We start from the raw sequence: 26386 nt of genomic DNA, 5'->3' as shown, positions 1-26386 counted from the left end.
CTGCATTTTCTTGACCTGTGTTGCTTGAGCACACCTGCTCCTCTGTGTACTCCTCATCTCTGATGACCAGGTATCTCAGGCCGTAATCCAGCATCATCAGCTTCTGCAGGAAGTAGAAAGGAAGCTCTCTTTCAGAGCAGGGCTGGGTGTTGTACACGGAAGTCTACTAGATCAGGTGGAAGTTAGATCTGCTCATCTTTTTTGGGTAGTAATGTTCTAGGCCTAGACGCTGGAGTAGTTCTAGGAAGGCTCCGTTCTCTATGACCTCCGGTCTGTTGGGCTCCTTGTCTTCATGGATGAGACTTTGCAGTTGTTTTCTCACCTCCTCCATTTGCAGTGAAGAGACAGTGGCTTCATAATCTCCATCAATGAGCAATCTCAAGTCTTTTTCTAGGTTTTCCCAATTAGAATCTGTTCCCAGTTTGGTGAGAACGTGAATGACTTCTTTAGAGAACGATTGTCCCATGTGATGTCGTATGAATGCCAAGCGTTGTTTTTTCTCCTCTGGAGAAACGGCTTTGATGCCAGCTGTAGCTGTCAGACCTGTGAGCACCAGGAAAGCCTGAGCCCTATAATCGCAAATAGTTTTGAGCTCTTGATACTTATCTTGGGCAGTTTGCATTGTGTGCAGTAGGAAGTCTATGTCATCGTAGCCCAGAAGGCACTGAAATGTATTGTTTACCACGTGATATCCTGCCCCAGCTGCAATGGAGAGTAGCAGGATGTATGTGTCTGCCTGCCCCATTTCTTGGAGGTGATTGAAGAAGCAGCCGAGAGACATGCTGACCTCGTAAGTTGCCTTTCTTTGAGCTTCCTCCAGGGATTCTGTGGACTCCGATGTGGCCTTCACTTCCAGTAGGTCATCCTGGGTTTTTTTAAAGGTTTTAATTAATTCAGAGAACTGGGTGATGGTGACAGGTTCTTGCTCTGGTTCTGGCTGATATATCCACTGCATAATGGAGTGAACCTGCGGAAAGTTTGACCCTCTGTAGACGTGAGGATCCAAGAGGCTGCACAACTGAGATTTAATAAATTTCGTCTCAGAAATGGAAGACGTTTTGCAAAAGTTGACAGTGTTCACCAGAAAATTCTGCAGACCCGAATCTGTGAGGCATGTATTAGTCCAAGTGTCATGACTTTTGGTTTTGTGGCTCAAGGTTTGCCTGAAATTTCTTAGCTTTTTAAGCTGCTCTTCAGGATCAGATACCTCCCAGGATCTCACATCCTCTAGGAAAACCCTGGCCTCCTCCTCCGCACTCAGTAGTTCTTCTCCCTCCTGGATCTGGGCAGTCAGACCAGTCAGCGCGGCGTAGCTGTCTTTCAGGCAGTTGGCCACCTGAAGAGGATCCTTAAAGTCGCTTCTGTGGTTAAAGAGGATCATGTCCCAAATGGGCACCAGCTGAAGTCCCCGGTCAATGACGCACCAGGTTTGGTTACTGGCGACCAGGCCAGCTTTCCACTCCAGCAGACCGTTTGCTTCAGGTGGGCCACCTGTGTGGGCCACAGATAAGTGGACCTTGGTTTGAAGATTTTGCACGTTTGTTCTCTGAGAGCCTGTTTTTGAATGAGCGTCTGACACATCCACACCTGCAGCAACGTTCACCCCAAAGCCACTGTAGCTGCCTGTTACGTAAGCATCCAGGGCCTGTGCTGACTGCTGCTTCACTTCTTCCAGCTGCTCTCTTTGGAAACCCTCTGAAACTGCTTTCCACCAGTAGATTCCTCCCAGGTGCAGAGGGCCCTGGTCAGCATGAGAGCCAAACCTGCGGAAGAAGGCTTCAGTCCTGCGCCTCAGCAAGGGGAGTCTGTCTGGGTCCTCGGGCTGACCCATTAGGTCCTCAATGCATTTCAGTTCCTGGAGCGCAGCCTTGGAGAAGTGGAGCTGATCAAAGGGAAAGTGGCAGGAGGCCAGTGGGATGTAGCTGAACTTGGTTGAGCAGAAGTAAGGGAGCTCAGCCTGTGACTGTTGGGTTTCCTTGGATTCTGAATGTTTTCTGTGATCCGTACTAGATTCCAGGCTCCATCCCCAAGCTCCACCCTTTGCTGAGGCAGTTACACTGAAGCCCAGCTTCTCCATAGTCTTTGTGAACATGGATTCTGCTTGAGAAGATGTAAATTGTTTTGTTTCCATCCGTGTACCCTGCTGGGGGCCACAGAGGGAGAACTCCTTAGGGACACTGAGTAGCTCCTCCCTTTTCTCTATCAGGCCATTTTGGTCACTGGTTTTGTAAATTCCCTGCAGGGCTAGTCCTCCAGATGCATGTCTCACTAGCTCCCTCTCCGGGAGGTTTTGCCTATGAGCCAGTCTCCCCTCCACGAGGTGTAATTGTCTCTGCATGTTTTCTATGACTTCTTTGAGGGAGTTTTCAGGTGGTGGCCAGAACTCTTTGGGGATCTCCATTGCCTGCCTCAGCTCTGCCTCCTTTTTCCTCACTGCTTCTGCATTTCGCTGCCTCCCTTCTGACAGCAAGCCTCTTAGCTCCTGCAGTGCCTGTTCTGCCTGTTTGTGTGTTTTCATTCTTGTTTCCACCTGAGACTCCCAAAACTCTTGTAGCCTATTCGAGTGTGACAGGTTAAGCAGCTTGTCCAGGGCCCTTTTCTCCCAGGGATGTTGTGCCTGGGATTTCAGCTTCTGGAGGTCTTGCTCTTCGAGGTGTTGTAAGGCCTGGGCAGAGGTCACACCCAGGTGTTCCTGTAGCTTTGGCAACCAGTACTCAACTGCCAATCCTGCTTCTCTCAGCATCTCTTGGAGACTTTGCCCCTTTTTGCCTCTGAGCAGTGGCTCATCAGTTGTAGACTCTATTATGTCCATGGCTGTGGGAAGAAAAGACACCAAGTTAGCCTGTGTGTAATTAATATCTGGAAATCTGTGATAAATTGCTAGCAACTGTTTTTTTTTTCCCAGCAGAAAAAAAATTGGGGGGACAATCCCATTTATGCTAACATCAAAAATAATAAAATATTTCGGAATAAACTGAACGAAGAGGGTGAAAGGCCTATACGCTGAAACCTATCAACAGATGAAGGAATGTGGAAATGATACCAAGAAATGGAAAAATAATCTATGTTCCTGAATTAGAAGAAATAATGTTGTTAAAATAATACTACCCAATGTAATTTATAGATTACATGCAGTCAGTATCAAAATACCCACGACATTTTCCACAGAAGTACTACCAATATTCCTGCTACTTATTTGGAACCACAAAAGACCACAATTGCCAAAGCAGTCTTGAGAAAAAAAAATGAATCTTAAGTTTTCATGTTTCCTGAGTCAGTCTATATGACGAAGCTAAACTAATCAAAACAGCATGATACTGGCATAAAAACACACACATACATCAGTGAAACAGAATAGAGGGCCCAGAAATTAACCTACACATATTTGGTGAAAGATACACGTAGTTGTATGAAAGAGGCAGGAACACAATAGAGAAAAGATAGTGTTTTCAATATGTGGTGCTGGGAAAAGTGAACAACTATATTGAAGCAATGATAACTAGCCAAGAACTGGGCAGAAGATCTAAATAGACACTTCTCCAAAGAAGACATATAGATGGCCAACAGGCACTTGAAAAGATGTTCATCATTGCTAATTTTTAGAGAAATTCAAATCAAAACCAGAATGCAGTATCACCTCATACCAGTCAGAAAGCTGTGTCAAATATTGTACAAATAATACATGCTGGAGAGTGTGTCATGAAGAGGGAACCCTCCTTCACTGTTGGTGGGAACATAAATTGATGCAACCACTATGGAAAGCAGCATGTAGGTTCCTTAAAAAATTGAAAGTAGAGCTATCATATGATTCAGCAGTGCCACTCCTGAGCATGTATTCAGAGAAGATGAAAACTATAATTCAAAAAGATACATGCACCCCATTGTTCATGAACTATTTAAAATAGCCCTGGGAGGGGGAGGGAGTGGGATGGACTGGGAATTTTGGGGTAGCAGATGCAAACTGTTGCATTTGGAGTGGATAAGCAATGAGATCCTGCTGTATAGCACAGGGAAGTATATCTAGTCACTTGTGATGGAACAGGATGGAGGATAATGTGAGAAAAAGAATCTATCTATCTATCTATCTATCTATCTATCTATCTATCTATCTATCTCTATCTCTCTATCTATATGTATGTCTGGGTCACTTCACTGTATAGCAGAAATTGACAGAACATTGTAAATCAAGTGTAATAGAAAAAAATAAAAATCTTTAAAAATGCAAAAAAGTAGCCTAAACATGGCTATTATTTAGCCATCAGAAGAATGAAATATTACCATTTGCAGCAACATGGATAGACATAAAGTGAAGTAAATCAGGCAGAGAAACTCATATGATATCACCAATATGTTGAATCTAAAAAATACAAATATGTATATTTATATATATAAAACAAAAACAGATGCACAGACATAGAATATAAACTTGTGTTTACCAAATGGTAAAGGGAAGGGGGAAAGGAGAAATTACGAGTATGGGATTAATAGATAGAAACTACTATACATGAAACAGAAAAGCCACAAAGATTAGCTATCTAGCACAGGAAACTATATTCAGTATCTTGTAATAATATACAATGGAAAATAATGTTAAAATACACACATATATGTATGTATGTGTTTTTGTGTATATGTATATTTTAACATTTTTGATTGTAGGTTATTATATAATATATATATATATATATGTCCTGAATCACTCTTCTGTACACATGAAACTAACACAATATTGTAAATTAGCTATGCTTCAATAAAAACAAAGCATGAGATTATTGTATTTCCTTACACCATATACAAAAATAAAATCAAAACGATCTAAATGTAAGACTTGAAAACATAAAACTCATAGGAAATAACTTGGGCAGAATACTTTTTGGCCTAAGTCATAGCAAAATTTCTTGCATATGTCTTGTGAGGCAAAGGAAACTAAAGCAAAAATAAACAAATTGGACCTAAATAAACCTAAAAGCTTGTAGGCACAGCAAAAAACAAAAACAAAAACAAAAGAAACATTGACAAAATGAAAAGACAACCTACTGGAAAATATCAGCAAATAATATATCAGCTAAGATGTTAATGTCCAAAATATATAATCAGCTCATTCAACTCAATGTCTTTTTTTTTTTTTTTCTTTTTGGCCACACCTGAGGCATATGGAAGTTCCTGGGCCAGGGATTGAATTGGGGCTGTGGCTGTGGCCTACACCACAACCATGGCAACACTGGATTCAAGTTGCATCTGCTACCTATGCTGCAGCTTATGGCAATGTGGATCCCAGCCACATCTTCAACCTACACCACAGCTCACGGCAATGCTGGATCCTTAATCCCCTGAGCCATGCCAGGATTAAACAGGCATTCTCACAGAGACAACATTGTGTCCTTAACCCAGCGAGCCACAATAGGAACTCCTCAACTCAATATCAGAATAACAACATGATTAAGAAAGGAGCAGAAGAACTTAATAGACAATTTTCCAAAGAAGATATTTTATAAAGAAAAAAAATCGGAATAAAGAATTTGAAAAGCAACCAGAAGAAAAGATTGTATTGTATAAAACTACCCTCATTAGGCAATCAGCAGAAACCCTAGGGGCCAGGGAGAGTGGAACAACATATTCAACGTGTTGAATGAAAAAAATTGCCTGCCAAGAATATTTTATCTGGTAAAGTTATCCTTCACATATGAAAGAGAAGTAGAGACTTTCTCAGACAAGCAAAAGTTGAGGGAGTTTATCACCACTTAACCTGACTTGCAAGGATGCTGAAAATTCTTCAAGGTGGTACTAAAAGACTAATTAGTGAAAGGAAAACATATGGGAGCATACAGTCTGCTATTAAAGGTAAATATTTAGAAGTATATAATTCTGTGATAGAATGGAGTGTTAACCACTTTACTATAGTATATGTTAATGGAAGAGAGTATAAAAGTAACTATAGCTACTATAGTAATAAATACACAGAATAAAAATATGTAAATTATAATATTAAATATGTAAAGGGTAGGGTGATAAAAGCATAAAGCTCTTATAGGTGAACAAAATTAAGTTGCTATTAACTTAAAATGGACTCTTGAGGAGTTCCATTGTGGCTCAGTGAGTTAAGGACATGACGTAGTGTCCTTGAGGATATGAGTTTGATCCCTGGCCTTGCTCAGCAGGCTAAGTATCTGGCATTGCTTCAAGCTGTAGCATAGGTCACAGATGTGGCTCAGATCTGGTGTTGCTGTGGCTGTGGCATAGCACTTGCAGCTCCAATTTGACCCTTACCCTGGGAGCTTCCATATGCCCCAGGTGTGGCCTTAAAAAGAAAAAAAAATAAAAACTGAACTATTTGATCTATGAGATGTTTTTATGTAAGACTTAGGATAACCACAAAGCAGAAACCTAGAGTAGATTCACAAATGATAAAGGGGAAACAGCATATCACTGAGAAAATCATCAATTTACGAAGGTATGCAGAAACAGAAGGAAAAAGAAACGATGGAAATACAAGAAAGCAAGTGATAAATTTGTCATTAACAAGTCCTTACATGTGATTAATTACTGTAAATATAAATGGATTAACCAAAAAGCACAGAGCGGCTTGAAAAATTAAAAAAAAAAAAACCCTTCAGTTATGTATACAGTGCCTGCAAAAGATTCACTTCAGTTTCAAGGAGACACACAGGCTCAAAGTGAAGGGGTGGAAAAAGATACTCTGGATGTGGAAACAAAAAGTAGGTGTGTTTATGGAGGTTATCTGTACTTACATCAGAAAAAAATGGACTTTAAGCTAAAAATGGTAATAGGAGACAAAGAATGTCAGTATATGATGATAAAGGAATCAATTCATCAAGAGATACACCAATCATAAATAATACAGATTCAACATCAAAGCACCTAAATATATTAAGCTAATACTAAGAGATCTGAAGGGAGAAATAGACAACAATAGAATAACAGTAGGACTTCAGTACTCCATTTTCACTAATGGATATAGCATCTGGACAGAAAATCCTCAAGGATATACTGGATTTGAAACATATATTAGAACAAATGGATCAAGCAGACATTTATAGAACATTTCATGCAACAGTAGCAGAGTAAACATTGCTATCAAGTATGTGCAAAATATTTTCCAGGATAGATCCCATTATAGGACACAAAACAAAACTTAGTACATAATAAATATTGAAATGATACCCAGTATATTTTCTTTTTCTAATTTAGGGGTCTTTTTGTTACGCCAGAATCAATTTTAAACTAAGTAATTTATTAAAGGAATAATAATAGTTATCTTCATTGATACATAATTTTTATTATTGATCTTCCAATACAATAACATTAAAAATATGACTCTTTTCACTCAGAAGAAGCTAGTGGCGGGGGGAGGGTTCGTTTATCAGTGGCCACAATTTGTGAAAGATTGTAAGACAACTCTATAATTTTTTTTCTCATAGCACAGTTCAGAATATTTAATGTTTAAATTAAATGTGAAATGTTTAAAATTCCTCTCTAAAATTTTAACAGCTTTCTCCAAATTAAGATTGTAAATGAATCACAGAGGGGAAAATCTCAGTCTATTAAAAGAAGGCGTCTTATGTTCTAATAGAAAAATAAAAACTTATTTGACTCAAATCTACCTAAATCTTTCTTTCTTTCTTTCTTTCTTTCTTTCTTTCTTTCTTTCTTTCTTGCTTGCGGCGGGCGTTTCGTTCGTGCGGTCTTTCGGTCGGTCTTTCTGTCTTTCTTTCTTCTTTTTTCTGTTCGTCGGTTCTTTCAGGCATCGCCAGCTCTCTAGGCCGTCACGCGAGCCTTCCTGGATCCTGTCCCTCCGTCCGTCCTTCCGCCGTCGGCGGTGCTTGTTCGGTCTGTGCGATGCTTGCTTCTTTCTTTCTTTTCCCGTTCTTTCTTTTCGTGCCTGGCGTGCTCGCTCCGGGGGGGTCGTCCCTCTCTCGCTCTTTAGGCCGCTCCCTTCCCGGACGTTCCTTACCGTCCGACTTCCTGTCCTGCCGTCCGCTCCTGCCTGGCCTTTCGTGCGTTCTTTTGGCGGTCTTTCCTTTCTGTCGTTCGTGTCTTTCTTCTTTCGTTCGGTCGTTCGCGGCCGGCCGTCCGTCGCGTGCGTCGCGTCCGGCCTTCAGGACCGTCCTCCTGTCCCTGGCTTTTCTTCGTTCTCTGTCGAGGCGGGCGGGCTGTCTTGCGGTCGTGCGTGCTTTCTTGCTGTCTCTCTTGCGTTCGATTCTTGGCTGTTTCTCCGCGCGCGGTATCCGCGTGCCTGGCTGTCCTTCTTTCAGTCCGTCTATTCTACGTCCGTCGCTTCCGTCGCGGGCTTCCTTCCTTCCTCCTTCCTCTCTCTCTCTCTCTCTCTCTCTCTCTCTCTCTCGGTCTTGTCTTTTTGCCTTTTCTACGGCCACTCCCATGGCACATGGAGGTTCCCAGGCTAGGGGTCCAATCGCAGCTGTGGCCGCTGGCCTGTGCCACAGCTACAGCAATGCCAGATACGAGCCATGTCTGCAGCCTACACCACAACTGATGGCAACGCGAGATCCTCAGCCCACTGAGCAAGGTGAGGGATCAAACCCATGACCTCACGTTTCCTAGTAGGATTCGTTAACCACTGAGCCACAACGGGAACTCCCTAAATATTTCAAAATAACTGTTTATGCTTCCCTGAATTAACTAGCTCTAAGTTTTGTTTTCTTTTAATCTTATTGAAGAAGAGTTGATTTACAATGTTGTGTTAATTTCTGCTGCACGGAAAAGTGACTCAGGTATACATATATAGTCTTTTTCAAAACTAGTTCCCAGTTTTAAGTACTACTTTTTGACTCTGCATCAGAGGCATGGTTGAGGCAGGTCAGAGAGGCCAACTCATAGCTCTTCTGATAAAAAATCAATAACAAATAACAACTAATATGTACTATTACTATTGGTAGGAGATATTTTGATGCTTTCTCTATATTAACTCATTTAATCTGCACAAGAGTCCTAGGAGATAGGACTGATATTCTCATTTCATAGATGAGGAAACTGAGGCACACAGAAATTAAATGATATATTCAAGGCTCTACAACTAATGTAGATCTGGGATTTTTAACCCAGATAGTCTGTTTTTCTGTGACTACAAAAATAATAAGGGTAGAGGGGAGTTATCTTTATAATTTGGCAGATATTATCATTAAAAATGATGTTCTATCTCTTGAAAGATGGAAAACAAGTAAACACATATTTAATTCATCATAAATGATGAATCAGCCAGGTTAGCATTCATTCTAGTGAGAATAGCATTCTAATTCAATATAAACATTTTACAAGTTGTGATTTTTTTGTGACATTGTTGAATTCTTTCATTAGGCTGATCACTTTGATTAGTCTTAGTGGTATCTTCATAAGTTTTAGGAAATTTTTTTTTGTCTTCTTAGGGCTGCACCTGCAGCATATGGAGGTTCCCAGGCTGGGGGTCGAATCAGAGCTGTAGCTGCTCTCCTACACCACAGCCACAGCAATGACAGATCCAAGCCTCATCTGTGATCTACACCACAGCTCACAGCAATGCCAGATCCTTATCCCACTGAATGAGGCCAGAGATAGATGGATGCTAGTCAGATTTGCTTCCGCTGAGCCATGATAGGAACTCCAAGTTTTAGGAAATTAAAAGAAAAATTCCCCTAAATCAATCAAGCTTATCTTGATCTCTTACACCTTGAGATTTCTTTCATGTTGGGTATGGAAATGCTCCTGTCAATAATCATTGATATTTCTCAACTGCTGTTTCTTGTCATTTTTCCCATGGAAATTTTTCTTTACTTTCTGTAAATCTTAATTAAGCCTGTGCAAGGATAGGCTATCTGCTTTAATACAAGTTTTGCTCGTGATGTTCTACACATTTATTTTTGTGTACTTATTGAACAAAATTCACATATAAGTGAACTCATGCAGTTCACACCATTCTTTTTCAAGGGTCACTCTACTATTACTGAGGCCATGGGGGATGAACTCTCCTCTTCCCTCTTGACTTGGGCCTAATTGGCACCCCAGCTTGACTCATTTCAACTCCCTATTGTGGGTGGCCTCAGAAGACTGTCAGCTCTACAGAGCAGCAAGTGGGCCACCTCATGCTCTGAGGGTCCTAATAGTTAGAGCTATGGAAAGCAAAGTGCCCAAGTCACTCAGGATCTGAGGAGTGAACACCCCTCTCCAGTCTCGGCCCTTACGTGCATTCCTCTCCAAAGCCCAGGTTCAGTCCCCCAAGTACATTTTCTATCCACAATGGAATGAAACTATAAATCAACAAGAGGAAATCTAGGAAATCTACAAATGTGTGGAACGTAAATAATGCACCCCTGAACAACCAGCTGGTCAGGGAAAAATAAAAAGATACTCCTTTTTATTTTTTCTTTTGTAGATTAAAAAAGAAAATCTCAAAACAAATGAAAATGGAAGCATAGCACACCAAAACCTATGGGATATTTCAAAAGCAGTTCTGAAAATAAGGTTTTTAACAATGCATGTTTATATTGGGTAAAATCTCAAAAGAATCTAACTTATGCTTCAGTGGACTAGAAAAAGAATAAACTAAGCCCAAAGTTAGCTGAAGGAAGGAAGATCAGAGTAGAATAAATAGAGACCAGAAAAAGAGTAGAAAAATAGTCAATGAAACAGCTGTTTTTTAGAGAAGATAACTAAAAATGACAGAATTTTAGTTAAACTAACAAAGAAAAAGAGAAGACAAAATTAGAAATGAAAGAGGAGATATGAAAATTCATGCTACAGAAATACAAAGATTCATGAGAGACTACTGTGAGTAATTATATGCCAATAAATTGTATACCCTAGAAGAAATGGATATATTCTTAGAAACACACAACTTACCGAGACTCAATCAGGAATCAACAGAAAATCTGAATAGACCAATAATGAGTAAGGAAATTGACTTAGTAATCAAAAATCTCTTAACACAGGAAGTCCTAGGACCAAATTGCCTCATTGGAAAATTCTACTAAACCTTAAGAATTAACACCTGCCTTCCCCAACTCTTCTACAGAACTGGAGAGGATACTCCCAAAGTCATCTTGAGAGGTCAGTATCCCCTGATAACAAGGAAAGATGAGGACACAGCTAGCAAACTACCTATCAATACCCCAATTATGTAGGTGAAAAATTCTCAGTAAAATATCAGCAGACTGAATTGAAGAACACATTTAAAGGCTTACATAGCAGGACCAAGTGGGATTTATTCTTTGGGGTGCTAGCATGGTTCAACATATATAAATCAATAAACAGGATATATAATCTTAATAGAATGAAACATAAAAATCACATGATCATTACAATAGATGCATTTGATGAAATACATAGTTTCATCATAAAAATCCTGAATAAATTGGGTAGAAAAGGAACATACCTCAACCATAATAAAGATGATATATGGCAGACCCACAGCTACTATTAATAAGGCAAGGGTCACTCTCACCACTCTCCTTTCATATGGTACTGGAAGTCCTAACTAGAGCAATTAGGCAAGACAGAGAAATAAAAGCGTCCAAACTGGGAAGGAGGAAATAAAATTTCAGGTGATGCAATATTATAAATCCTAAAGACTAACCAGAAAACTGTTGGAGCCAATTAATGAATTCAATAAAATTGCAGAATATAAATAACATAACAAGGTGAATTCCCTTATGGTGCTGTGGGTTAAGGATCCAGCATTGTCACTTCAGTGGCTTGAGTCACTGCTGTGGCATGGGTTGAGTCCCTGACCCTGCAACTTCCATAGGCTGGACGCATACAGGAATCAGTTGTGTTCATATACATTAAAAACATCTAAAAAAGAAATAAACTATTGTATTTCTGGTAGCACCAAAACAATAAAATATTTAGAAATAAATTTAACCAAGGGAAGTGGAAGACCTCTACAATGAAAACTACAAGATTTTGATGAAAAAAATTGAAAAAGGCACAAACAAATGGAAAGATACCCATGTTCATGCATCAGAATTAATATTGTTAAAATGTCCTTACCACTCAAAGCCATCTGTAGACTCAGTGCAACCTTTATCATAATCCTCATGGCATATTCCCCAGAAATGAAAAAACAATCCTAAAGACTCCAGATAGCCAGAGAAATCCAGAGAAAGCAAAACAAAGCCAGAGGCATCACACGTCCTGATTTCAAAGTATACTACAAAGCTGTATTAATTAAAACCTTGTGGTACTGGCATAAAAATAGACACAGAGACCAATGAAACAAAATGGAGATCCCAGAAATAAACTGTTGGATATATATGGTCAACTGATACGTGACAAAGGAGCCAAGAACACTCAATGGGGAAGGTCTACTCTCTTCCCAAATGGTGTTGGGAAAAGTAGATGACCACATGCAGAAAAATGAAAATGAGGCCCTATTTTACAAAAATTAACTTGAAGTGGATTAAATAGTTAAACTTAAGACTTGATACTGTACATCTCCTAGGAATGAATGTAGGGAAAATCACATCCAAATTGGAAAGGAAGAGGTAAAATGGTCACGATCATAGGTATGCGGTGATCAACGTTACTAATCATCAGGGAAATGTAAATCAAACCAGAATGAGAACCCACTTCAAACCTGTTAAAGTGGCTTTCATCAAGAGGCTAAGAGATAGTAAGTGCCGGTGAGGCTGTGGAGTAAAGGGAACTCTTGTGTACTGTTGCTGAGAATGTATATTGGTTCAGCCACTATGGAATTGCAGATGTTCCTCAAAAATAAAAAATAGGATCACTATATTATCTAGCAATTGCACTTGTGGGTATATATCCAAAGGAAGTAAAAGGAGGAATAATGAAGAGATGTATTCACTCCCTTGTTTATTGTAGCATTATTCACAATACCCAAGATATGGAAACAATGTAATCATCAGTCCATGGCTTAATGGACGAAGGAGACATGATATGCACACATGTACACATACCCACCCGCACACAGAACGGCCCCCCAAGAAAGACCAAAAATGTTGTTACGACATCAGTTCTTCCCAAATTAATGTGCAGAGACAATGCAATCTCAATCAAAACCCCAGCAAGTTACTGTGTGGATATCAACAACCCGATTCTAAAGTTTACAAGGAAGGCCAAAGACCCAGAAAAGCCAGCAACACTGGGGGAAGAACAAAGTCAGAGTGCTGACGCTCCCAGACTTCCAGACTTAGAATAAAGGAGTTCCTGCTGTGGCACAGTGGGTTAAGAATCCAACTGCAGTGGCTTGGGTCACTTTGGAGGCACAGGTTAGATCTCTGGCCTGGCACATGGGTTAAAGGATCCAGTGTTGCTGCAGCTGCTGCATAGGTCACAGTTTCGGCTCAGGTTCAGTCTCTGGTTTGGGAACTTCCATATGTTGCAGGTACGGATATAAAAAAAGACTAGGAGTTCCCGATGTGGTGCAGTGGGTAATGAATCCGACTAGGAACCATGAGGTTGCGGGTTTGATCCCTGGTCTTGCTCAGTGGGTTAAGGACCCGGCATTGCCATGTGCTGTGGTGAAGGTTGCAGACATGGCTCGGATCTTGTGTTGCTGTGGCTGTGGCGTAGGCTGGTGGCTACAGCTCCGATTCGACCCCTAGCCTGGGAACCTCCTTATGTCGCGGGAGCAGCCCTAGAAAAGGCAAAAAGACAGAAAAAAAGATTATATAAAGCTATAAAAAGTAATCAAGACAGTGTGGTAATGGCAAAAGAATAGAACTGATGCACAGAGTAGAAGTTCCAGAAGTAGACCTACGCAAATATAGTCAACTGATCTTGAGAAAGGAGTCAAGGCAATCCAGTGGGGGAAAGGATAACTCTTAACAACAGATGCTGGAATAACTGGACATCTACATGCGAAAAATGAATCTAGATATAGCCCTTACACTCCTCACAAAATTGCCTCAAAACAGTACAAAACTCTAAAACTCCTGGAAGATAACATAGCAGGTAATGTAGGTGACCTTGGAATTGATGATGGCTCTAGATACAAAATGAAAAGCATGATGCATGAAGAATAAATTGATAAATTTATTCATTTGAACCTCATGAATTTTAAAAACTTCTGTTTTATGGAAAATTCTGTTTTAAAAAAGGCAAGATAAGCCAAAGACTAGTAGCAAGTCTGAAAAATATATATCTCATAAAAGGCTAGTATCCAGAATATACAAAGAACCCTTAAAACTCAACAATAAGAAAACAAGCAACCCAATTAAAAATAGTACAACATTCCTGAACAGATATTTTACCAAAAACATGTTATATACAAATGGCAAATAACCATGTGAAAAAATGCTCACCATCTTTGTCATTAGAGAATTATAAATTAAAACAACAAGGTACTGCTACATAACAATTAAAATGGCTAAAATTCAAAACACTGACACTGCCAAATGCTGATGGGATTGCTGGTAGGAATGCAAAATGTTTTATGGCAGTGTCTTACTAGCCCCCCATACAAATATCCTATGATCAGCAACTGAGCTACTTGGTATTTACTCAAATGAGCTGAAAACTTATATCTACACAAAAACTCCCCATGATGTCTTTGACAGCTTTATTTTTTTAATTTAAACTTTCTTATAGAGTACAGGTAATTTACAATGTGCCAATTTTGCCAGTCATGTGAGAGTGTGTGGGTGTGTGTGTGTGTGTGTGTGTGTGTGTGTGTGTGTGTATTCCCTTTCTTATATTATCTTCCTTCATGGTCTATCCCAAGAGACTGGATATAGTTTGTGCTGTGCAGTAGGACCTCATTGCTTATCCATTCTAAATGTAATAGTTGCATCTACCATCCCAAACTCCCAGTTCATCCCACTCCCTCTTGCCTACCCCTTGGAAAGCACAAATCTGTTCTCTATGTGTGTGAGTCTGTTTCTGTTCTGTAGATAGGGTCATTTATGCCACATTTTAGATTCCAAGCATAAATATCACGACGGTGTTTATCTTTCTCTTTCTGACTTAGTATGAGAATCTCTAGTTCCGTCCATGTTGCTGCAAATGGCATCATTTTGTTCTTTTTAATGGCTGAGTAGTATTCCATTGTATATATGTACCACTTCTGTTTTTTAAATTAAAAAAAAATTTTTTGTCTTTCTGTCTTTTTTTTTAAGGGCCACACCCACGGCATATGGAGGTTCCCAGGCTAGGGATTGAATTGGAGCTGTTGCTGCCAGCCTACTCCAGAGCCACTGCAACTCAGATCCCAGCTGTGTCTGCAACCTACACCACAGATCACGGCAATGCTGGCAACTTAACCCACTTAGTCGAGGCCAGGGATCAAACCCACAACCTCATGGTTCCTAGCGGATTCGTTTCCGCTGCACCACGATGGGAACTCCGGTATGTACCACTTCTTAATCCATTCATCTGTTGATGGAAATTTAGGTTGTTTTCACATCTTGGCTGTTGTGAATAGTGCTGCAATGAACATAGGGAATATGCATGTATATTTTACATTGACTTTTGTTGTGGTATATGCCCAAGAGTGGGATTGCTGGGTCATATGGTAGCTCTATATTTAGTTTTCTGAGGTGCCTCCATACTGTTTTCCATAGTGGTTGTAGTAATTTACATTCCCACGAACAGTGCAGGAGGTTCCCTTTTCTCCACGCTCTCTCCAGCATTTGTTATTTGTTGATGTGTTGATGGCCATTCTGACTAGTGTGAGGTGGTACCTCATTGTAGTTTTGATTTGCATTTCTCTAATAATTAGTGATGTTGGAGTTCCCGTTGTGGTGCAGTGTTTAACGAATCCGATTAGGAACCAAGAGGTTGCGGGTTTGATCCCTGGCCTTGCTCAGTGGGGTGGAGATCCAGCGTTGCTGTGAGCTGTGGTGTAGGTCGAAGAGGCGGCTTAGATCCTGCATTGCTGTGGCTCTGGTGTAGGCCGGCGGCTATAGCTCCGATTGGACGCCTAGCCTGGGAACCTCCATATGCCGCGGGTGTGGCCCTAGAAATGGCAAAAAGACAAAAAAAAATTAGTGATGTTGAGCATTTTTTCATGTCCCTACTAGCCATCTGTATGTGTTATTTGGAGAAATGTCTATTTGGGTTTTCTACCCATTTTTTGATTGGGCTGGATTTGTTGTTGTTGTTGATTTGTGTGAGTTGTTTGTATATTTTGGAGATTAAGCCCTTGCTAGTTGCATTATTTGCAACTATTTTCTCCCATTCCATATGTAGTCTTTTTGCTTTTGTTTTTTAAATTGTTTCCTTTGCTGTGCAAAAGCTTGCAAATTTTTAGTTCCCATCGGTTTATTTTTGTTTTTATTTCTTTTGCCTTGGGAGTTTAACCTGATAAAATGCTTGTACAGTTTATGTCAGAGACTGTTTTGCTTCTGTTCTCTCCCAGGAGATTTATGGTGTCATATCTTATGTCTAAGTCTTCGAGCCATTTGGCGTTTATTTTTATGCATGGTGTGAGTGTATATTCTAGGTTTATTGATTTACCTGCCACTGTCCAGTTTTCCCAGTACTGCCTGCTGAAGAGATGGTCTTTACCTGTTTTATATTTTTCCTCCTTTGTCAAAGATTAATTGACAGATTAATTAACCCAGTAGGTGTCTGTGTTTATTTCTGAGCTCTCTATTGTTACATTGATCTGTATGTCTGTTTTTGTACCAATACCACACTTTCTTGATTACAGTATCTTTATAAGATTGAAGTCTGGGAGAATTATGCCTTCTGATTTTTTTTCCCCTCAGGATTGCTTTTCTGGGTCATTTACGGTTCCCTTAAATTTTTGGATTATTTATTCTAGTTCTGTGAAAAAAACGTCAAGTGTAATTTGATAGGGATCACATTAAATCTGTAGATTGCTTTGGGTGGTATGGCCATTTTAACAATAGTAGTTCTTCAAATCCAGGAGCATGGGATATCTTTCCATCTCTTTGAATCCTCTTTAATTTTCTTGTTTAATGTTTGATAGTTTTCAGAATATAAACCTTTCACCTCCTTGGTCAGGTTTCTTTGTAGGTATTTTATTTCCTTGGGTTTTGATTTTAAAAGTTGCTGTTTTTTTAATATTCCCTTTCTAATATTTCATTGTTAATATGCAGAAATGCAACCAATTTCTGAATGTTAATCTTGTATCCTGCTACTTTGATGAATTCATTGATTGGATCAAGTACTTTGTGTGTGGTGTCTTTAGGGTTTTCTATATTATAGTATCATGTCATCTGCATACAGTGAGAATTTTGCCACTCCAATTTGGATAACTTTTACTTCTTTTTTCTTTTTATCTTATTGCTGTGGCTAGGACTTCCAACACTATGTTGAATAAAAGTGGTGAGAGTGGGCATTCTTATCTTCTTTGAGATTTTAGAGGGACATTTCGTGACAGCTCTTGTCTCTGCAAATGAATTTTCTAATTATTCTTAGCTCCTCCTTATAGCTCCCAGTATTTATTTATTTATTTCTTTTTTTCTTAATGAATTTTATTACATTTACAGGTATACAACAGTCATCACAACCAAACCCTACAGCATGTCCATCCCAAACCCTCAATACATCCCACCACCCCTCAGCCTGTCTCATTGGGAAACCATGAGTTTTTCAAAGTCTGTGAGTCAGTATCTGTTCTGCAGAGAAGTTCATTGTTTCCTTTTTTTAGATTCCATGTGTCAGTGATAGCATTTGATGTTAGTGTTTCATTGTCTGAATGACTTCACTTAGCAGGATAATTTCTAGCTCCATCCATGTTGCTAAAAATGCTGGTATTTCGTTCCTTTTAATGGCCGAGTAATAGTCCACTGTGTATATGTTCCACATCTTCTTGATCTACTCCTCTGTCGATGGACATTTAGTTTGTTTCCAGGTATGGCTATTGAAAATAGTGCTGCAATGAACATTGGAGCACATATGTCTTTTTGAGTCATGGTTTTCTCTGGATAGATGCCCACAGGAGTGGGATTGCTGGATCAAAAGGTAGTTCTATGTTTAGTTTTCTGAGGCATCACCATGCTGCTTTCCACAGTGGCTGCACCAATTTACAATCCCACCAGCAGTGTACTAGGGTTCCTTTTTCTCCACACCCTCTCCAGCACTTATTGTTTGCAGACTTTGATGATGGCCATTCTGGCTGGTGTAAGGTGGTACCTCATCATGGTTTTGATTTGCATGTCTCTAATCATGAGTGATGGTGAACATCTTTTCATGTGTTTTTTGGTCATCCATATGTCTTCCTTGGAGAATTGTCTGTTTAGATCTTCTGCCCATTTTTTGATGGGGTTGTTTGTGTTTTTGGGGTATTGAGCATTAGGAGGTGTTTATAAATTTTGGAGATGAATCCCTTGTCAGTCGATTCATTTGCAAAGATTTTCTCCCACTCTGTGGTCTGTCTTTGTGTTTTGTTTAGGGTTTCCTTTGCTGTGCAGAAACTTTTCAGTTTAATTAAGTCCCATTTATTTATTTTTGTTTTTACTGTCATTACTCTAAGAGGTGGATGGATCTGAGAAGATGTTGCTGTGGTTTATGTCTAAGAGTGATTGGCCTATGTTTTCCTCTAAGAGTTTTATAGTATCTGGTCTCATATCTAGGTCTTTAACCCATTCTGAGTTTATTTGTGTGTATGGTGTTAGGGAGTGTTCTAATTTCCTTCTTTTCCATGTGGCTGTCCAGTTTTCCCAGCACCCCTTATTGAACAGGCTGTCCTTTCTCCATTGTATAATCTTGCCTCCTTTGTCATAGATTAGTTGACTGTAGGTGCGCAGGTTTAATTCTGGGCTTTCTATCCAGTTCCACTGATCTATGTATCTGTCTTTGTGCCAGTACCATACAGTTTTGATGACTGTTGCTTTGTAGTATAGTCTGAAGTCAGGGAGCCTGATTCCTCCAGCTCCAATTTTCTTTCTCAGGATGTCTTTGGCTAGTCTGGGTCTTTTGTGCTTCCAAACAAACTTTAAAATATGTTCTTCAAGTTCTGTGAAAAATGTCCCTGGTAATTTGATAGGGATTGCATTGAATCTGCAGATGGCCTTGGGAAGTGTAGTCATTTTGATAATATTGACTCTTCCAATCCAAGAGCATAGTATATCTTTCCATCTATTTGTGTCGTCTTTGATTTCTTTCATCAGTGTCTTATAGTTTTCAAAGTACAGGTCTTTTGTCTCTTTAGGTAGGTTTACTCCTAGGTATTTTATTCTTTTGGATGCGATGGTAAACAGGATTGCTTCCCTAATTTCTCTTTCTGCTCTTTCATTGTTAGTATATAGAAATGCAGTCAATTTCTGTGTGTTAATTTTGTATCCTGCAATTTTGCCAAATTCATGGATGAGCTCTAACAGTTTTCTGGTAGAGTCTTTAGCATTCTCTAGGTAGAGTATCACATCATCCACAAATAGTGATGGTTTTACTTCTTCCTTTCCAACTTGGATTCCTTTTATTTCTTCTACTTCTCTGATTGCTGTGGCTAGGACTTCCAAAACTATGTTGAATAGTAGTGGTGAGAGTGGACATCCTTGCCTTGTTCTTGATCTCAGCAGGGATGCTTTCAGCTTTTCACCATTAAGAATGATGTCAGGTGCAGGTTTGTCATATACGGCCTTTATTATGTTGAGGTAGATTCACTCTGTGCCCACTTTCTGAAGGGTTTTTTTTTTTTTTTATCAGAAATGGGTGTTGGATTTTGTCAAAGGCTTTTTCTGTGTCTATTGAGAGGATCATATGGTTTTTTATTCTTCAGTGTGTTAATGTGGTGTATCACACTGATGAATTTGTGGATATTGAAGAACCCTTGCATTCCAAGGATAAATTCCACCTGATCATGATGTACAATCCTTTTAATGTATTGTTGGATGTGGTTCGTTAGTATTTTGTTAAGGATTTTTGTATCTATGTTCATCAGTGAAATTGGCCTATAATTTTCTTTTTGTTGTTGTTGTGGTATCTTTGTCTGGATTTGGTGTCAGGGTGATGGTGGCCTCATAGAATGAGTTTGGGTGTGTCCCTTTCTCTGCATTTTTTTTTGGAATAGTTTCCGAAGGATAGGTGTTAGCTCTTCTCTAAGTGTTTGATGGAATTCGCCTGTGAAGCCATCTGGTCCTGGACTTTTGTTTGTTGGAAGTTTTTCAATCATGGTTTCAATTTCAGTACTTGTGATTGGTCCGCTCATCTTTTCTATTTCATCTTGGTTTAGTCTTGGAAGATTGTACTTTTCTACGAATTTGTCCTTTTCTTCTAGGTTTTCCGTTTTATTGGCGTTTAGGTGCATATAGTAGTTTCTTATGCTCCTTTGAATTTCTGTGATGATCATTGTTACTTCTGCTTTTTCATTTCTAATTTTATTGATTTGAGTCCTCTTTCTTATTTTCTTGATAAGTCTGGCTAAGGGTTTATCAATTTTCTTGATCTTTTCAAAGAACCAGCTTTTTGTTTCGTTGATCTTTTCTGTGGTTTTCTTTGTTTCTATTTCATTGATTTCTGCTCTGATCTTTATGATGTCTTTCCTTCTACTAACTTTAGGTCTTGTCTGTTCTTCTCTCTCTAACTGCTTTAGATGTAAGGTTATCTTGCTTATTTGAGCTTTTTCTTATTTCCTGAGGTGGGCTTGTATTGCTATAATCTTTGCTCTTAGAACAGCTTTTGCTGCATCCCATAGGTTTTGGAGTGTCATATCTTTGTTGTCATTAGCATGTAGGTATTTTTTAATTTCCTTTTTGATTTCTTCAGTGATCCCTTGGTTGTTTAGTAGCATGTTGTTTAGTCTCCACGTGTTAGTGTTTTTTGCAGTTTTTTTCTTGTTGTTGATTTCCAGTCATATAGCATTGTCAGAAAAGATGCTTGATAGGATAGCAATGGTCTTAAAGTTACTGAGGCTTGATTTGTAGCCCAGGTTGTGATCAATTTTAGAGAATGTTCCATGTGTACTTAAGAAGAATGTGTATTCTGATGCTTTTGGAGGGGATATCCTATAAATATCTATGACATCTATCTGGTCTAATGCTTCATTCAGGGCCTGTGTTTCCTTATTGATTTTCTGTCTGGATGATCTGTGCATTGCTGTGAGTGGGGTGTTACTGTCGATTTGTCCTTTTAAGGTTGTTAGCAGTTGCCTTATACATTGTGGTGATTCTATGTTGGGTGTGTAGATATTTAAAATTGTTATATATTCTTCTTGGATTGATCCTTTGATCATTAGATAGTGACCTTCTGTGTCTCTTAAAATATTCTTCATTTTAATGTCTGTGTTTTTCTGATATGAGTATTGGTACTCCAGCTTTCTTTTGATTTCTGTTTGTGTGGAGTATTTCCTTCCATCCTCTCACTTTCAATGTGTATGTGTCCCTTGAAGTGATGTGGGTCTCTTGAAGACATCATATATATGGGTCTTCTTTTTTGTATCCATTCAGCTGGTCTGTGTCTTTTGGTTGGGGCGTTAGGTCCATTAACATTTAAGGCAATCATTGATATGTACGTTCTTATTGCCATTTTTGTTAATTGCTTTGGATTTGTTTTTATTGCTCTTTATTCTTCCTGTCTTCTCTTGTTGTCTCCTCTTGTGGTTTGATGACTATCTTTAGTGTTGTAATTGAGCTGATATTTCTTCTTGGTTTGTGTATCTGTTGTGGATTTTTGATTTGCAGTTACTCTGAAGTTTTGATATGAGTCGCTCTGTATATATATAGACGAGATTGTTTTAAGTTATTGGTCTCTTAACTGCAAGTGCATCTCCAGTGTCCTGCATTGGTACCCACCTCTTCTCAGAATTTCTGATTTTGGTGGCATAATTGTGTATGGATGATTTCATGTCTTTCCTGGTGAGCCTTGTCATTTGTGGTATTTTTGTTTCTGGTTGTGGCCTTTTCCTTTCTGTCTAGAGAAGTTCCTTTAGTATTTGTTGTAAAGCTGGTTTAGTGTTGCTGAATTCTCTCAACTTTTGCTTATCTGTGAAGGTTTTGATTTCTCCTTCACATCTGAATGAGAGCCTTGCTGGGTAAAGTAATCTTGGTTGGAGGTTTTTCCCTTTCATCATGTTAAGTATAACTTGCCACTCCCTTCTGGCCTGCAGAGTTTCTGCTGAAATATCTGCCGATAACCTCATCGGGGTTCCCTTGTATGTTGTTTGTTTCTTTTCTGTAGCTGCTTTCAAGATTTTCTCTTTGTCTTTAATTTTGGTCAGTTTGATTAATATGTGTCTTGGGGTGTTCCTCCTTGGGTTTATTTTATATGGCACTTGTGCTTCCTGGATTTGAGTGAGTGGTTCCTTTCCCATGTTAGGGAAGTTTTCAGCTATTATCTCTTGGAATATTTTTTTCTGTCCCTTTCCCTCTCTCTTCTCTTTCTGGCCCCCCATAATATGGATTTTGGTGTGTTTAATGTTGTCCTAGAGTTCTCTGAGACTCTCTTCATTGTTTTCAATCTTTTTTCTCCTTTCTGTTTCTCATCAGTGATTTCCACTCATCTGTCCTCCATCTTGCTTATTTGTTCTTCTGCCCCCTGTATTCTGCTGTTGGCTACTTCTAATGAATTTTTTATTTTAGTTATTGTATTTTGCATCTCTGCTTGCTTAAGTTTTAATACCTTGTATTTCTTTGCTTGTGTTTCCTGTAAATTATCCATCTTTGCCTCCAGGGTATTTCCAGTGTCTTACATCATCTTCAGGATCAACAGTCTAAAGCCTTTTCCTGGAGGCTGAGAATCTCCTGATCACTTAGCTGGTTTTGTGGTTTTTTTTTCTTTCTCCCTCATCTGAGTTATAGTTCTCTGTCTTTTCATTTTTATAGGTTTTGGTGTGGTGACTTTTTTGCAGACAGTAAAGTTGTAGCCTCTCTTACTTCTGGTGTCTGCCCCCCTTGTGGCTGAATTTGGTACACGGGGCTTGCTGTGGGCTTCCTGATGGGAGGGGCTGATGCCTGCCCCCTGGTAGGTGGAGCTGATTCCTGTCCCTCTGTGCTTGGTTGGGCTTTGTCTTTGGATGAGATTAGAGGCAGCTGTGTGCCTGTGGGTTCTTTAGGCAGCCTGTTCACTGATGGGTGGGGCTGTGATCCCACCTGGATTGTTGTTTGGCTTGGGGCTTCTCAGCACTGATGGGTGGGGCCAGATTTTCCTAAAATGGCCCCCTCCAGAGAAAGGCATGGTGATGAATATTCCCGAGAGCTTTGCCTCCAATGTCCTTCCCTCACAACAAGCTGCTGTCACCCCCTCTTTTCCCAGAGAGTCCTCCAAGAACTGCAGTCGGGTCTGTCCCATATTCCTATGGAGCCTTTGCTTTGCCTTTGGACCCAGTGCATGCAAAGTCCATGTGCACCTTTCAAGAATGGGGTCTCCGTTTCCCCCTGTCCTGTGGAGCTCCTGCGCCCAAGCCCCACTGGCCTTCAATGCCAGATGCTCCGGGGGCTCTTTCTCCCAGTGCCAGGCCCCAGGCATGGGGATTTGACGTGGGGCTCAGAACTCTCACTCCTGTAGGTGAGGCTCTGTGATACCGTTAGTTTCCAGTCTGTGGGGCTTCCTTACATCACGTAATCTCCCCTCCTACCTCTTGATGTGGCCTCCTCTTTGTCTTCTGGAGTAGGATATCTTTTTGAACACTTTCAGTGCATTTGGTTGAAGGTTTCCCAGCATATGGTCGTAATTTTGTTGTTTTTATGAGAAGTTGAGCTCCAGTCCTTCTATTCCAACATTTCAATCCTGTCTCCCTATCCATACAGTGGATTATTTTTAGCAAGAAGAAGAAATGAGCTATAAATCCATGAAAAGACATGGAGGAATCTTAAATCATCTTGCTGTGTGAAAGAAACCAGTCTGATAATGCTATTTACTTTAAAATTCCAGTTATATGACATAGTGGAAGCCAAAACAATGCAGACTGTAAAAAGATTAGTGGCTCCAGGGGTTGAGGGAAGAGAAATTGGTGGCAATAGTTGTTGCCACAAGCACAGTATCTGCAAAGCACAGGAGAATGGAATATTCCTGTATACTTATTACAGTGGCCCAAACCCAGATACCGGCAATACCAGTTGCTAGCAAGGATATAGTGTGAAAGGAACACCTCTTTGTTGTTGCTGAGGATGCAGGTGGAATAGCTACTTTGGAAGACATCTTGGTTCATCCTTATACACTTAAATTCATTTTTCAATGTGATTAAAAGTCAGCATCCATATCTCATAAAAACTGGCGCACTGTTGTGTACCGAAGCTTCTTTTTTTATAATTTCAAGAACTTGGAAGTGACCAAGATATTCCTCAGCAGGTGAATGGATTAAATATACTGTGGTATGTCTAGGCAACAAAATATTATTCAGTTGAAAAAATGAGAACAAGGAAATGAAATTAAATGAAAAGAACTGAGAAGACATGGGGAAACCTAAATGTATATTACTAAGTGTAAATAGGCAGACTAAAAAGGCGTCATACGGTATGATTCCAATTGTGTGACGTTCTGGAAAAGATAAAACTATGGTGGCAGCAGAAAGATGAGTGGTTACAAGGAAAGAATTAGTAGAAGGAGCACAGAGGATTTTTAGGGCAGTGAACCTATTCTGCATATTAAAAGGTTTGTTACACTTCATTAGATATCTTTTCAAAACCCATGGAATGTGCAAAGCAAAGGTGAATCCCAATGCAAACTCTGTACTTTGGGTGATGTTGACGTGTCAACGTGTGGGTTCATCCATGTGACAAATGTGCCACTTCTTTTGAGGATGTTGATAATGCAGGAGACCGCGCATGTGTTGGGGGTAGGAGGTATATGAGAAATCTCTGTGACTTCTGCTCAATTTTGTGTAAACCTAAAGCTGCTCTAAAAAATAAGTATGTTAAAAATAAAGCAAAATGTACAGAATTACTTGGTGAGATTGATAATTCACAACTACTTTAGGAAAGGTTTAGTATGGTTTTTAGTACCTGATAAAACAAACCAACAAAAAATCAGTAAGAACTATGTCCAATATCTTGGATTAGAACATGTTGGAAGACAGTATTTAAAAAAAAGAATGTACATACATGTATGACTGGGTCACTGTGCTATACAACAGACACGGAAGGAATGTTGTAAATCAACTATACTTCAATAAAAAATTTAGAAAAAACTAAGGAGAACTTGAACAATATGATTGACAACTCAACCTGATGTCCACATGGCGAACCATGGAGAACATTGTTCACATGTTTTCACTGTGACTCTAATGGTTATAGAAAACCTTTAAGCTGGACCCAAAGGAACTGCTTATGTAGATGGGTACAGCCACGTGTTTGGGGATTGTTGGTGAATAGCTGAGGAGAGAGGAGAAGAAGTTGAATACTTGGGTGAGGACTTGAAGATATGCATTTGGAGAGTCAATCTACAGGTCAGCCTAAGGCAGAGATGTGGTCTTCACCAGCCAGCACTCCTCATGAGTGTGGATTAAAACAGGACATTTTAAATTGCACTAACCCCTTGATTTCCAAACCTCTTTCTCCTTTTGTTTTCCCATCACACTCATCCTATTCTAATTTTTCTAGTGTCTCAGGCTCTAAATAGGCATCTTTGACCTTTGTCTCTTTAGCTTACTACAACCAGACATCATATTCTCAAATTGTTCCTTCCTTTCCAGACCCATGTGTATATCATAGAGCTATGTTCCAGGTAATCTGCCAGAAAATGGGGTTACAGGCATGAAGAAGACATGGTCCTAGAGGGTTCTGCATCAGTCTAGGAGGAAGGAAGATCGTGCGAGTAGCCTCAGAGGAGGGAGAAACAGAGCTTTAGTTGGAGCTCCTCTAATCCTTACTAGATGACTTCACTTCTTGATTCTCTAGAGAATACATAAGATCTATCCACCCTTTTGAGCCTTGCTCTCTTATTTCACCTTTCTTTCATACCTTGCATCTATCTTACTCCCCTAGTTGTTTCACGCCAACCTCCAAACAAGTTCCTGTATTCCCATCTTAAATAAATGCAGGCTGGAGTTTGTTTCCTCCTTAAGTCCCCAATCTCTTCATTCCCGTCAGTATAATATTTCAAAAATTAAAACTTTTGACTTAATAAACATGACCGTGTGATGGCTAAATTAATTAATGAACATTCACTGTCCATTTCTTCGTCAGTTTACATTGTGCCATATGACTTCTATTTCCATCTTCTGTAAAGGGGCTTTCCACAGTCCTGTCTTTCAAGCTCTAGTCACCAAGTTAAACAGCATATTTTGGTACTCTGTCTTCATCTTACTGATCATTAACACAAATGAAACCCCTTCTTCTTTCTTATGTTTATCTACGCTGGTCTGATACACCTAGATGCCATAGATTAGACTTAGCAAAAATAAAAGAAAGATGTCTCAACATTTATTTCACATGCTTACCAATACTGACCTTTAGCCAAGTAGTGTTCTAGGTTACTTGCTTAATAAGACACAGATGTCCTTGCACCTCTGCTCTTCAGATATTTCACACAAAAATAAACAGACCAGTAAAATAATTTGTGATTCATGCTA

General features: G+C 39.5%; 1 protein-coding gene across 1 annotated transcript in view; it reads right to left on the bottom strand.

The window, feature by feature from the left end:
• The window catches only part of LOC125111665 (interferon-induced very large GTPase 1-like), a 42851-nt gene that overhangs the window by 7661 nt on the left and 8804 nt on the right, over window positions 1–26386 (bottom strand). Inside the window, 1 exon segment of the mRNA XM_047753688.1 lies at window positions 1–2814. Within this exon segment, the coding sequence (XP_047609644.1) occupies window positions 1–2812 (2812 nt within the window). The 5' untranslated portion in view covers window positions 2813–2814.

The sequence above is a fragment of the Phacochoerus africanus genome, chromosome 11, assembly GCF_016906955.1.
Source record: "Phacochoerus africanus isolate WHEZ1 chromosome 11, ROS_Pafr_v1, whole genome shotgun sequence".
Lineage (NCBI taxonomy): Eukaryota > Metazoa > Chordata > Mammalia > Artiodactyla > Suidae > Phacochoerus > Phacochoerus africanus.
This window is presented reverse-complemented; position numbering and strand designations above follow the sequence as displayed.